The 13,827-nt window shown below is 42.7% G+C and overlaps 1 protein-coding gene across 1 annotated transcript; it reads right to left on the minus strand.

The window, feature by feature from the left end:
- Positions 1–539: 539 nt before the first annotated feature.
- capn3a (calpain 3a, (p94)) lies at positions 540–13,586 on the minus strand. The gene is made up of 21 exons (XM_068579804.1): positions 13,335–13,586; positions 12,889–12,958; positions 11,874–11,992; positions 10,914–11,047; positions 10,051–10,219; positions 9,879–9,962; positions 9,599–9,693; positions 8,910–8,987; positions 8,445–8,605; positions 7,496–7,665; positions 7,242–7,253; positions 6,834–7,042; positions 5,168–5,204; positions 4,756–4,833; positions 4,490–4,547; positions 3,931–3,995; positions 2,903–2,971; positions 2,745–2,823; positions 1,542–1,658; positions 741–799; positions 540–566 (listed from the first exon to the last, which is right to left on the minus strand). Exons 1-21 carry the CDS (start codon positions 13,584–13,586, stop codon positions 540–542), a joined length of 2,142 nt encoding a protein of 713 aa, XP_068435905.1.
- Positions 13,587–13,827: the final 241 nt, after the last annotated feature.

Genomic DNA, 13,827 nt, shown 5'->3' on the forward strand with positions numbered 1-13,827 from the left:
AGTTTGTTGTATTATCAGAAATATGAATGCTGAAGGAGTGATTCACAAGTTTATTCAGTGTCCACCAGAGAGCCCAGTTCACTGGAACGAATACAGGAAGGATGCCCTGACTGCTCAGTCTGATAACGGGGGAGGGGGGGGGGGGGGGGAGATACTGTAGAAGGAGCTCTGTGAGGTATCGTGACAGAAAAAAAGAGGTTGTGTGTGTTTGATGCCTGAGAAAAGTACGGAACAAGTGTCTTTAAAGAAAAAAAAAAAAAGGCTAATGGCTGAAAGGAGAGACTGATATTTCAATGACCATGGAAGGACGAGAGCAGAGAGAGAAATGCCGAGATAGAGGGGACTATGAAGAAAAGATGAGATGGAAGAAGCGTGTTGAACATGTGGGAGTATAAAGAGCAGAGCTGAGGGGGGCTGAGGGCTGGAGGTGAAGTGTGGATGAGAGCTAACGACAATCGGGCACACTGAATATTGAGGTAAAGGCTGGCGGGTCTGGTCCTCGTGCGGAGTGGAGCTCACCTGGAGGAGGATGGGCCTGTCTAGGCGTACATGGTCAACTGGAGCCACTGGAAGATGGAAAAGATTCAGTAAGTCTGGAGGTTTCAAAACGAGCGCTGCGAAGATGCACAATCATCACACGATGGATCGGCCATTAAAGCTCGAGCAAAGAGAGTTGAAGGTCAGAGAAGGTGGGGTAGTAAGAATAAACATCTGTTTCTGTATGAATCTTTAACTCTCACCTCCAGGACACTGAGTCGGATTGAACCATCTCCGTCCTGATCGAAGGCCTGGAACGCCCCTGGAGAGAAAACAACACAGCAACACTTCATCTCGGAGGCCTTTAAAGACACCGAAGAACTTCAAGTTAAAGACGCAGCATGACGACGACCCGCTGGGGGAGGCTGACCGCTGAGCTTGTCTTCCTAAATGTTCAATAGGAGAGAATACAGCAACTTCCCAAATCCCCTGTTATTCATTTAAAAGGGTTCGCAAGAGGGAATATGTTTCTCTATGAACCTTCTTGTTCATGGCCGAATGTTGTTCAACCTTCGGGGAGAGAAACATCTGTACCTGACAGCAGGATTTCATTCTAAATCTACGAGATCTCTGTTAATATCATTATTATTACTAAGAGTAGTAGTAATACTAGTAGTAGTAGTAGTAGTAGTAGTAGTAGTAGTAGTAGTAGTAGTAGTATTACTATCATCGTTATTGTTGTTCTGACACAAAACTGTACAGCTTTCATTTTAAAAACTTGAAATATTTTGTCATATTTCGATTTTAAATTTTCTATTCTATATTTATGTTTCTGTAATTTTGCAGTACTCTCTTTATTTGTATATTCTCTCCCTATATTTATGGCAATAAACCTGTTTCTGATTAGTTGGGATGTGAAAGCCCTATTTTGTGAATAAGGCAAATCTAAAATGAATAAAGTAAAACCAGACAAAACAAGTAAAATCCAGATGTTCAGCTGAAAATGTATCAATAAAATGCCAACGAAGACCCTGACTGACGGTGTCGGTGCGCTGCTGACTTACTGAACATGGCTTCCAGCCGAACCAGGCAGCTGATGAAGCTGTCGAAGTCGATGTTCATGCCCTCGTTGGCGTAGCGCATGGTGATGATGTCGTACAGCTGGTTGTTGAGACGGAAGCCTGAGCGGGACACAAGACACATGACTGTACAGTGAAGAGAACATTTAGAGGGTGAGTTCAAGCTGTAGGATCATCTGCAGTACAGACTTTCATTTAATCCCACAAAAACATGCATGTCTGCGCCACGAAATACGATTAAATGTTGTGGGTTTAAAATGCGGAATCAGACAAATGACTTAAGGTGACGCGAGTCTGTGATCGGTGAACATCTGCTGCTCATAACGACCGTTCTGATAGTTGAGGGATTTAAACTGACGTGCTCTGATCATTTTGTACTTTTTAAAGTGTTGAACACAGTCGCAACCACTTGAAGTGACCAACAGCTTTTATCAGAAAGCTCAAGACAGAATCATTCCTCTATGAATATAAAAGCTTTTAGCACTCAATTATGTTACTTATGTTGTCATTTTGAGTCTTTTCATATATGACGACATGGAAAAATCTCTCAAAACTACGTCAATTCTAGTTTATTTTTTACTTGCTATACACAGTTCAGCCTTGATGCAGTTTATTTTCAGGCCTATTGGCAAACAATACAGTTTAAGGCTATATTCTTTCTTTTTTCAACGGTAATCTTAATTTTTTAAACAGTAAAAAACTATATTGTAGCATATTTGAACTATAAAGTATATAGCAAAACTGTCTGTTTCATTAATTTATATTAATGAAGTACATTTACAAATGTCCATTAGATATAATCTGCATGAGAAATAAAGAACAAGATAAATTGGTTATAATAATCCAATAATAATAAATAATTTGCCCCGGACAGACGTGATCACTATAAGAGGTTTCCACTGTTCATGAATATTGTAAACAACAACAACAACCTTACAAGATTAGTTCACCAGAAACACAAAAATCCTTCAACTATCTGGTCGCTCAGATTTGTTTTATATTTGCTGAGGTTCTGAGATATCCGTCATTGTCGCTCTGCATATTATAATTTCATTCATCTCCATTGTTTTCAGAGCAGTAATCTAACACACAGATATCTGAAAACCCGGGCAAGAAAAAACGAAATATCTATATCTGTCTTTTTGTGATGTGAGTGAACCGACCCAACAGAGTAAGAAGCGTTTTTACCTGCATCGTTGACAGCATTCCTCATCTCGTAACTGTTGATGCTACCGGACTGATCGGCGTTATAGTGCTTAAAGATTCCCTAAAAGAGAGCAGGAGAGACATTAGATGCAGATCTGCCGCTTGTAGTAAATTCAGAGGCAGAGTGGAAGCATCCCCACCTGCCACTGCTTGATCTTATTCCATAGATGTCTGAACTCCTGCAGATTGAGTCGACCTGTCCCGTCCATCTGAACACAAGCGGTCAAGACCAACATTGTGTCAAATATTCAGTCCGTTCACATCGCAAAAAAATGTGGATCGACCAGCGTTATCCTTTGCGAAAGGCTCGTAACAGTAAAGCGGCGGCGGCGGCGGGCGTGAGGACGTCTGTGCAATGTGAAGCAGAGTTCACCCGAGGTCGACATGTCCTGTGTTTAATTCACCGAACGCGGTTCTTTGTGTCTCAATAATCAACTGGTGCGGTGAGAGTTCACCCAGTTTGTTGTGGCGCTGGTGTTTTTCTGTTTATCTTGTGTGTAGTTGTGGTTCTCCACTGATGTGACTCACACTGGCGAGCTTATTTGTGTCACATGAGGCTGGATAAACTATTTAAAAAGCCCCTTTTGGATCAGCTGGAAAAAGCATCGTCACGAAGCTGAAAACATGGCTGTTTTTACCAACATGACGATGTCACAGAATAAGATGCATCGCTGTAGATTAAACTCCCCAACAGGAGTTAAAATGACCACAATACTAAACATCTACAGCCGTAAAATGCAACATACGCATTCATATTGATGCAAAAACATCTTATATGAAAGTGAAACACTGATTTGACAGCGCGATGAGTCCCTTGCTTTCCATACTTTACGTACATCCTGATGATTATACTCTAGACTTGTATTGAAGTATTTACACAGCGTGGTGTGAGTACTTTTACTTTCTAAAGGGATTTGAATACATCTTCCAGCTGAGTGGACTGTGTAATAATCTCTCGTGAGGTCAGAGGTCAGAAGCATTGTTGCTTGATGACAAAAGTGAAGCGTTTCTCCTGAAAGTGACCCCCCCCCCCCCGTCGGCGTGTTTCGTGTGGGGACTCGAGGCCTCGGCCCGGTGAGCGTCCGTCACGGCCCCTGTTCGGGGTCTCGGCAGGTTGCGCCTCCTCCAGACAACACAGCCAGCCCGATGCACTCGATACAAAGGATACGTCCATCAGAGCAATCATGCTCCTGCAGCTCTCCAGGCTGAAGCCCTCTGTGTTCAGGTCTTTATCTGGAGGGGAAACAGACACGGGGGACACATTCAGAGGTCAACACATCGTGGAACACGTTTATTATAGCTGCAGGGAGATTATCGGATTGATAAAGACTTTCAGAAGGCTCCAAACATGAACTCGCCACACATTCAGGTTTTCCAAGCTTTGTCTGAAGGGAAGTCAACAGTCTCAAGACTTTTAAAACCCCCTTACATTTCCATCCTTATCTTTTAAGCACACGCTCAGAAAAATGAACAGAAACCAATAAAGATGTTTGCCAATTTACATTTTTACACATAACATATTTTAAGTGGGCACTTACAAAAGTAAAATAAAAATATACATTAAATTTAGGAGCATAGACAGAAATCCATTTTTGGCTCACTGAGTATTTCTGGTCTAGAAACACTGAATTTCTTGCAGCGTGTGATTGTAAACTACACATTTACTGTAGTTTTAATTGCTCATACATTTCGATAAAGCGCCGGTCAGCTGATCTAACTGGACTCACGTTTGGTGATCACTTTGTTGAGAACGTCTTTCAGTTCGTTGGCGGTGATTTCCCTGTCCTGTAGAAGAGAGAAGACGACCATTATAATTTGACTAGTTTGCACATATTTACACAGTAAAAGCCAGCAATTTAATGTCTTCAGCTATTAGTTGTAAAAGCCAAGAAGCCAAGAAGGTAAAAGAAGGCTCCGTCATCCATTACGATCGTGTGAAAACAAAACCACAAACTGGTTATTTCTAATGTTTCCCTGCACGTCTTGTACTCACATCGCCGGCTATCTCCTGAAAAATAGTCCTGAACTGCTGGTCCTCCTCGCTCTCCTCCCCCGCTGAGGCCGGCGCCGGCTGAGTCGTCACGGAGCCACGAAGGAGAAAGAGATGAAGGGACAAGAAGGAGAAGAAAAACTCTCTTTATGTGGTCCAGAACTGCATCCATGGGTGTTTCTATCATTAAGCATCATTAAGGATTCATCTCATACTGGAGAAATAGTTTTAATGTATGTTTTAAAGTGAAAACTGCACTATTTTCTGCAGCTTTTATAGCAAGAGTAGCTTGGTTTGTTGGTTTGAATGAACTGAAAATAAAAGCTGATGAAGAAGAGAGCTCTGTCACGCTGCAGCTGTTTGTCCACCAAGCTCTAATTCTGCCAAGTCATGAAAAGAAATGAAGGACACTCACCACGGGATGGTCGGCCTCGATCCTGTTCTCTATCTCCCTGGGTGAAGACGAACAAACAGCGGTCACGATGGTGACAACAACATCTCATCCGGACCACTCATCTGTTTACTACAGTGACGTTACTCTCGTCGAGGGAACAAACTGAGCAGTTAAATCCTGAGCTCATGTGTGCGGGACTTAAAACATCAGAAAGTCCCATACTCACATCGTACTGAAAGGGCAGAGAGTATTCCAGCAACGCTACATGAAGCTGTGAATGAAATGTGTTAGCTCAGTACCACCTGATGCTTCTTCCGGTCAAGAGCACTTTCTCTTGGTTTGTTCTTATTTTTTTGGGGGCCATTCTTGGTGGTCGAAGGCGTCCTCTTCTTCATTATGAATTAGACGGTTTATGTAAGTTGATACATGACTATGTGGTAAGCCACACCCTTCTGGTGGTCAAGGAGGTTACAGCTAATGTTACTTTTACAAGCAAAAACCTGCTCTCTCTAAAGCCGTGACTGGCAGTGCGCGTCCATCCCACAGGTGCGCCGGTCCTTCAGAGTTGCATTGCTGTCTGTCCTCCACAGCTGCAGGGGAGGTGGGCGGCGGGTTCGTTGATTTGCTTGAATATGCAGTATTGGATATTTTTGAAAATAGTTTACCGGAACGTGCCCATATCTGAAGTCGCTTGTCCTAAAAAAGATTCCATAACAGCTTCGAACTGGGGCCGATTTCTTCCAGTTCTACAAATCAAATTGCCGTTAAAATTGTTTGCTCTTGGTGGTTTGTCCCTCCTCCTCCCACCCAGCACCCAGACAAAAGCCCACCCTCATGAACACACACACAGACCCGCACTGTAAAATGCACAAGGAGCAGCGTTGAGCTAAATGAATCCAGCTGCTAGTCTGAACATCAGCAGGTAGGGCTGGGTATTGCCGGACATTTGGCTGTTTAAGTTTTTGTTGGGTTTCAATAATTCTACTTTTAGGATTCTTATAGTGCAAAAAAATGCATAACACACAGGCATCTTTTTTTGTCTTGAATCTAAATACTCACAAAGATGTCTTTATATTAGAAAATGTAACGGTGGAATTGACTCTCCATCAGTCAAAGAGGAATTTAAAGTGCCAGTTTTTATTTGGTTCTTCTCTCCCTGATAAATAGCAAATTTTGATTTGAAATGTTCTTTTAAAATATGAGTTTTTTTGGGGAGAATTTAACAGTGTTACGGCTGAAACAATTAGGCACTTAATCAATCTGTTGATGGACAGGAAATAACTATTCTCTGTCTTTTCTCAACAACAACAAAAAGCCAAAGAAGACGTCAACCATTTGACACTAATCATTATCTCTCATGGAAAAAACGGTTACTGGATTAATTAGGAAAATCAACTAATTAACCAGTGATCAAAGTAATCATCAAAACTCCAAAGAAGCTCTTGATGAACTTTTTAAATGCCTCTCAACATCCTAAAATCAAATACTGCCAATGCCAATAACCAATATGGTTTTGACAAGCAATGCATTTCAATACCCAGCCCTACGAAGAAACATCAACATCAATGGAGTGACATGATCAAACAAACATATCTACCTGTAATTATGTTTATTCTAACACGGGGAAAGCACCCGCCCCCTCCTTCCCCTCCCTCCCTACACGCCCCGATGGCCCTCGCCCACTCACTCTGAGGTGTTCCTCTTTTCGGAGAAGACTCGCAGGATGAACTCGCCCTCCTGGTGCGGCTCGTACGTGGAGGGAACGATGACGTACTCCCCGGGGGTCAGGCGGAAACGCTGGGTCACCTCGCGCAGGTTGATGTAGGACTTGCAGCGAGCTTTGGAGGAGTTGAACAGGAAGAAGTCCTTCTGCATGTGCTGCTTGTTCCCGTGCATCTGTGGACGGGAAGGAGGTGCTGAACGGAGACGCTTCCGATAAAAAATGTATACGAACCAACAGAAGAAAGAATTCCCTCACAGTTTAGGACTGTTGTGTGGAAGTGAGTAAACATAACATTACAAAATGGAAAGAAACAGTAGGTTGTAGGTAACTTGCAAACTGCTGCTCCGTTGTGATAGGTTACACCTTCCTTACCTCCTTTGGCACCTGTAGAGAAACAGAGGAAACATCAGTGTTTGTGTGTGTTTTGTATTAAACACATGGATCAGAACTAGAATAAATGTAACTAGAACTTTATGTAAATGTATTCATGCTGCAGAAACATGGAAGATGCCACAAAGTGCTATAAAATGAATAAACATGTCCATATTTAAACTTCAGATACAGAAGAACATGCTCGACCAAAAGTCTGTCACACAATCTCTTCGCGGTGACAAAGAACAGGGCACCTCATAAATGGCGAATCCGATGGTGAAGAGGTTGGCGCCCATCTTGCGCTCTTTCCGCCTGTTCTTCTGCATCAGAGCCACCACGAAGGTGCAGCCCACCTCGTTGTCCTCGGGGTCATCGTCCTCCTCCAGCAGACGGAGGCGGTACTGAGGGTTGGTCCAGAAAGTGTCTGCAGGGCATTGAGCATTCAGTTTTTTAAAAATGGATTTTATTTCAGTTCTATTTTGTTTTTTAATGAGTGTTTTCCTCCATTGTTCTCCAATACATCGTGATAGTATCTTTTAAGTATTGAGTATATTTACTCAGGATTTGAGTACTTACACACACTTTGCATTTTGCACACTCTGTTTAAACTTACTTAATGTCCTTAAATACACACTGCACAGTTGTTTCTTCCTATATTGTGTATATATATTTTACATATTTTGCTCACTCTGTTTACATTTAATTTAATTTCCTTAACACAAACTACAGTTATTTGTAAATATATACATATATATATATTTTATTTTGTATACATCTGTCATCCCTTGTTCTTATATTTTATTTTATTTATTTTATTTAGTTTATTTAGTTTATTCCATTTGGTGTCTGTAAAGTGTTGGGCGCTACTATGATGACAACAAATTTCTACTTGGAGTATTTTTCTATCTATCTATCTATCTATCTATCTATCTATCTATCTATCTATCTATCTATCTATCTATCTATCTATCTATCTATCTATCTATCCATATATAGTATTTTAAAGATAAACAATAAAGAGTGTACATCTTCAGAGTTGATTCTCTATATTCTCTGTTATCGATGGTCAAAGATCAAACTGGCAGTGCGTACATTAAATACATCGAAACGTCCGAGGACAAAGTGAGTGATCTCCTGCTTGTGGTGTAATTTGTGGTGTAATTTGTGGTGTAATTTGTGGTGTTCTTCTGCAGTCTGAGGTACCTGGGTAGTTCCTGCAGCCGCCGCCCGAGCAGCCCCTCACCCAGCGACCCTCGTTCACAGAAACCGTCCACTTGTGAATCTTGTCGTCCTCCAGGGCGTCGGGGGTGAGGTTACAGATCTCGATCTTAGTGTAGTTCTTCTTGAAGTCCTCGAACGACATCCTAGAAGAGATCACAACACTAATATCTGGCGCCAACAGTTCAGCACAGTGCAGCTCCTGACTCTCTCTAAATACCAGTAAAAGTTACGCTAATGAGGAAAAACCTAAAGCTCTGCTTATGCTGAAACGCTGGACTTCATTTATGTGATTTATGACTAAAAAAATCGCCTAAATTAATATCACAATCACCTGAGGGATAAATGTGTTTGTGTGTGCAGATCTTTTGCCTAAATAAGGTTTTTGGATCCTGCGCCTGTTGTTTTTGGGACGTGCCAACTGTCTGAAGTGTAAAACAAGCCTCTCACCAGAACTCTCCATCCTCGGCACTCTGGTGCTGCAGCTTCTCTTTTTCCATCTTAGAGAGAGTGGCCCACTCCTTAGAGCTGTTGGAGAGGACGAGGGGAAAGTGAAATCGCCTAAAATTACGATATATTCAAGGAGGGATGCCGTCTCACACCTTTCTAACATTAAGGGTCCATACGGACTCAAACAGCTGGATCAGAGACTTTCTCAGTCCTGATGCTGATACTGACGCCTGGGCTTTGGAATTTAGATTATTATCTTATGGAAGGAAACATCAGGCTTGACTTCAATAAATATATAGATATAAATGCACTTAGTTGTTACTAGAATAAAGGGATCTGATAGCAGATTGACCAGTAGTCACGACACACGATACTGCCATTTTGCCTCCGTCTCTGATTACATGTCAATTGGAGTTATTTCACGATTACAGTTTTAACAATTTCTGCATCTATTTTATGTCTAAAAAACGACTTTAATACACTTAAGAAAGCAAAGTTAAGCCTGCTTTTTCCTTAAATTAAACACTGATATCGGATTAGTACCCCAAACCCCGGTGTCAGGCCTGAAAAGGTCAGATTGTGCACCTCTGGGTTGAGTTATCGTAATAAATGGAAGAGAAGGTTTACGACATCACAACAGAAGAGTGGGGCCGACAATAAAATATTTAATTGTGAGAAAATGTGGTTACTTGTCACTCCAGGGACCGTTCCACTCCACTTGACCCCACGGGTTCCTGAGACGCACCAGACGGACCTTTGACTCCTTGTGCTGAGATGGTTTGCACTGTGGGAAAAGTGAAGCAGAGGAGATTCTCACGAATGAACTCATACTCACTGAAACTGCGTTTCACTTTAAAAAAGCATCAGTGACCCCTCAAAACCAACACCGTCTTTGTTCCCGTGTGTCTGCAGCTCCGCAGGAACACAAAAGTGAAACAATCCGCTAGATCACACAACATATGGTTTCACCTCCTCCACCGCCGTCACGGAGTAGGCGTGACCCTTCACGAGCCCCGTCACAGTACGAGTCTCAAAGCGAGCAGGAACCAGCGACTGCAGACACACAAAACACACCATTTATAGTGTAGAAATATTGAAAACACAACTGGCATCATAGTCCTATACATAGTGTGTGTCTCACATCGATGGAGCAGCCCATGAGGGAGCCTCTCTCCAGAGCTTTCTGCATGATCTTGTAGAGCTCTTTGGGAGCTTCCTTCATCTCGTAGAACTCAGTGACTCCACCGGTGAAATCCTCCATGGCCTCGGTGGTGTTTCCTCCCTTCAAGGCCTCGTAGGAGCCGTGCAGCCTGGATGAGGGAGAGCACAGGTTCATATTGTCAAATCAACATAGACATACCAATGTTTTAATCCTGTTTAGTCTTGGGTTACGTTTTCCTTTATTTTGCCCATTAATTTTAATCTTAGGAGACACTTTCCCATCTCCCATCATGAGTTAGCTCTAACCTTAGCAGTAGTGCGTTTGCGTGGCAAAAAAAAAAAGACGTATTATACGAGACATTTCTTTACTTTGTGCCTTCTTGTCTACTCCGACGTCCTGTAAAACTAGAACTCAATCTCAGCGCGACATCTTGAAGGACGACTCAAGCTCCCAAAGCGTATCTCGAGGAGAGAGGAGTCTTGCCGTCGCAGCTGTGAGCGAGGACGCACAAGAGAGGCCTTTGCGAAAGAAGTCTTTTCGGCGCTCATAATGTATAAAAGGGGCATAGTACATTCTTGTCCCGTTATTATTTATATATATATATAACGCTGTAATGTTCATCTGACAGCTATCATTAAAAACACTGGATAACAAAACAATGTGCAACGCGTCACAGTTTATCAATGACGGCCGTTGCATCGACTCCTCCGTCAGGAGAGGAGACGAGGAAAGGAATCGAGGATGTACAAGTTGCTTCACGAGTGTAACATTCAGTTCGGTGGTCACCGCGTACAGCGGCTCTTTCTTCCTCCCCCGCGGAAGCGGAGCAATTCAACACTCACTTGGCGTAGGCCTTCTCCAGCAGGGCGCTCCAGAACTCGTTCCTCTCGGCCGACTTGGTGAAGACCAGCTGGTTGTTGAAGGTTGGGATGCGGTCGTCGATGACCACGTCGACCCAGTCGCCGTAACGCCAGAACTGAAGGACAGAAGGATGAAGGACAACACGGAGGATGAAGGATGAGAAGATATGGAGAGACACTGGACAGGGTAAACACAATAACATGTGATGTCATCATGAAACTTAACACGTGATTACGAACATCCAGGAAGTTGTTTTTGTGTGACATGTTTTCTGAAATTGCATGTTAAAATGAGGCATTCTCTTACGAAATATGTGCTGATTTACATAAATGGAAATAAAAATAATTGTTTCATTTTGTTGACATATTTGAGTCAACGGTTTTTAAGCGGTGAATTTGGGATATCTCTGTGTATCGCTCCATAAATCAGCCATAAAAAACAATTTGCCATGTTTTTTTAGGATAAAATGTTCTGTAAAGGAGACTCTAAATAATAAATGAACAAACCCCTATAATAATAATAATAATAATAATGAGAGGAATGAAACTGGAACATTTGGTGGCTCAGAGTCTGAGAAAACAACCTTCAGAGATGTGTTTTGTAAAATTACATCAATTTTGAAGACACTACAGGTGAGTGCGGTAAAAATATTAACTAATAGATATCATCATGAAACTTTCCCCTTTGATTATTGACATTAAGACAATTATTCTTTGCATTACAAGTTTACTGAATGTTATGTTTGAATATGCAAATGCAGCATTATTCAATGTCAATCCAGTGAAAAGTAGAAAAATAAACACCTTGATGTATATTTTGCATATTTTGGTTCCACTAGTCTGAAAGAAATCTCTCAATGTATATATTTTTTGCTTGCAGTGTCTCTCTTTGTTTAAGACTAATTAACGTAGTTTTCAGGAAACTCTGCGGTTGTTTCTGACCTGGAAGTGGAAGATGCCTCCATAGCTCTCGGAGAAGCTTTGCTCCAGAGGAACGACGCGGTAGAGAAGCTTCTCATTCAAGGTGAGACAGGCGATGGCAGCCAACAACCAGCAGTCACCTGAGCGCAGAACATTTCATTAAACACAATTCTCACATCTTTTATAACAGCAGAACCATTTTTACGACACACACCGTGCATAAAAAGAACTGTTTGAAGTTCTTGTATTAACTTTCGGTGTAATCTCTGACACCTTCCACTGTTTGGATCGTGTTATCGCCTCTGCTTCATTTGTCTGCTGCCACGTTTTGCACCTTTTCACAGCAAAATCAAAGACTGACAGGAAGTTCTTTCCTGGACCCATTTTTGTTTCACTGGAGGAAAAGACGGCCGCCGAGCGCTGACGTTTGTGTTTTCCTGACTTTGTGCAGGTGTGTGACAGACGGGGTGTTACTGGAAACAATGTACGTTTTTCAACAGGGAAAGGTTAACAGTGTCTGCCAGGACCTTTGTCCCCTCTCGGTCCCCCTTTTATTTGCAGTCTGAACCGAACAACAATGAGAAGTGCTGCTGGTTGGATTCCCTTCCAAAAGAGTAAGCACAATAAGGGGAGGCCGCTGCAGGCGGAGAGGCTGTGTGCGGGAGGGGGGTGATGGGATATGTGCTACCCTGTTAGCCCCCAAAACCCGCCTGAACATACTGTGACTGCATGATGAATACACTGAGTGGCTGCATACGTACAGCTCACCTGCATGTGAGTGTCTTTGTTTCAATCTGGGAGTTTTACGAAGAACTAGAAACCATTAACACGCCACAAAACAATAACAGCACAGTGTTTTAAGGTGGATCTCTTTTCTTTTTTTTGTCAATCCACAGATGTGTTCCTCTTGATATTTTAACTCATTGACATGTTGATGGGGTTGATTTTTTGAGCCAATCGTCATTGAAACTTTTCCTCATCTAAAACAAATCCACCTTTGTTTTCATGAAATGAACCGTGCAGAGGCATAGTTTACCAAGATCTCCCTGGCAGATGTCTGTCCTACTGGCTCCTCCGACAATGAACTGAGGGTTCTCACAGATTTCCTGTAGACAATCACAAAATAGTAAACGAGTAATCATTCTCACATCATCTGATCCTGTGAGTCTTAAGGACTCACGACTGAGGCTAAATTACAATCGTCTCTCAACAGAAACGTAATAAAAACATCCATTATGTCAGAGCCGGTAAGCCAAAGAAAAAAGAAGGAAACAAAGGCATAGAAAGTAATTTAATTCCCGTCCCCTCCGTGGTGGGGCGTATTTGGATCCCGTCTGCGTCTCCAGGTAAAATCCCACAGCAGCAGTTGGTTTTCCAGGTTTGATGATGCCGTGTACTTCAAAAAATAACATCCCACATGTGTCATCCCGATCTTACCCTGATCTCATCCTCCCCCCCGCCCCCCCTCTCCTAACCTCCTACCTTGGGCCTCTTCCAGACGATGTTCTTGACCTTGTTGGACTTGTGTCCGAGCTCCTTGAAGCCCAGAGACTCCACGGTGGCCGGGAAGGAGTCATCCTCAAACTGGCTCTTCCTCTGAAGACACTCCTGTCTCAGCGTGTTGAAGTCCTGGCCGTTGAAGCGGAGGGGCTTGTTCAGAGACCCTTCCCCGTCCCTCCTCTCTCGTTCCCGGATCAACCGGTCACAGAAAAAGCCAGACGGTGTGTACGGCATCTCGTCTCAGCTGACTTTTTCCCTTTTTTTAAAAACTGGCTTTTGCCACTTGTACTATAGTCACACGCGCCTGAAACCCCTGGCATAAATCCAAACGGCTAATGTCTGATTGGCTCCTTCCTTGTGTGACGTCCCCCCTCCCCTTCGTCACAGAGTCGATGCAAACGCTTGGTGTGAAAGACTCCACATGCATTCACCTTCCTTTGCATTGCCATGCACATACACACACGTGTGCACAGAA

Source organism: Clinocottus analis, unplaced genomic scaffold, assembly GCF_023055335.1.
Source record: "Clinocottus analis isolate CAN_PGR_092001 unplaced genomic scaffold, fCliAna1.0.p SCAF_17, whole genome shotgun sequence".
In the NCBI taxonomy this organism is placed as follows: Eukaryota; Metazoa; Chordata; class Actinopteri; order Perciformes; family Cottidae; genus Clinocottus; species Clinocottus analis.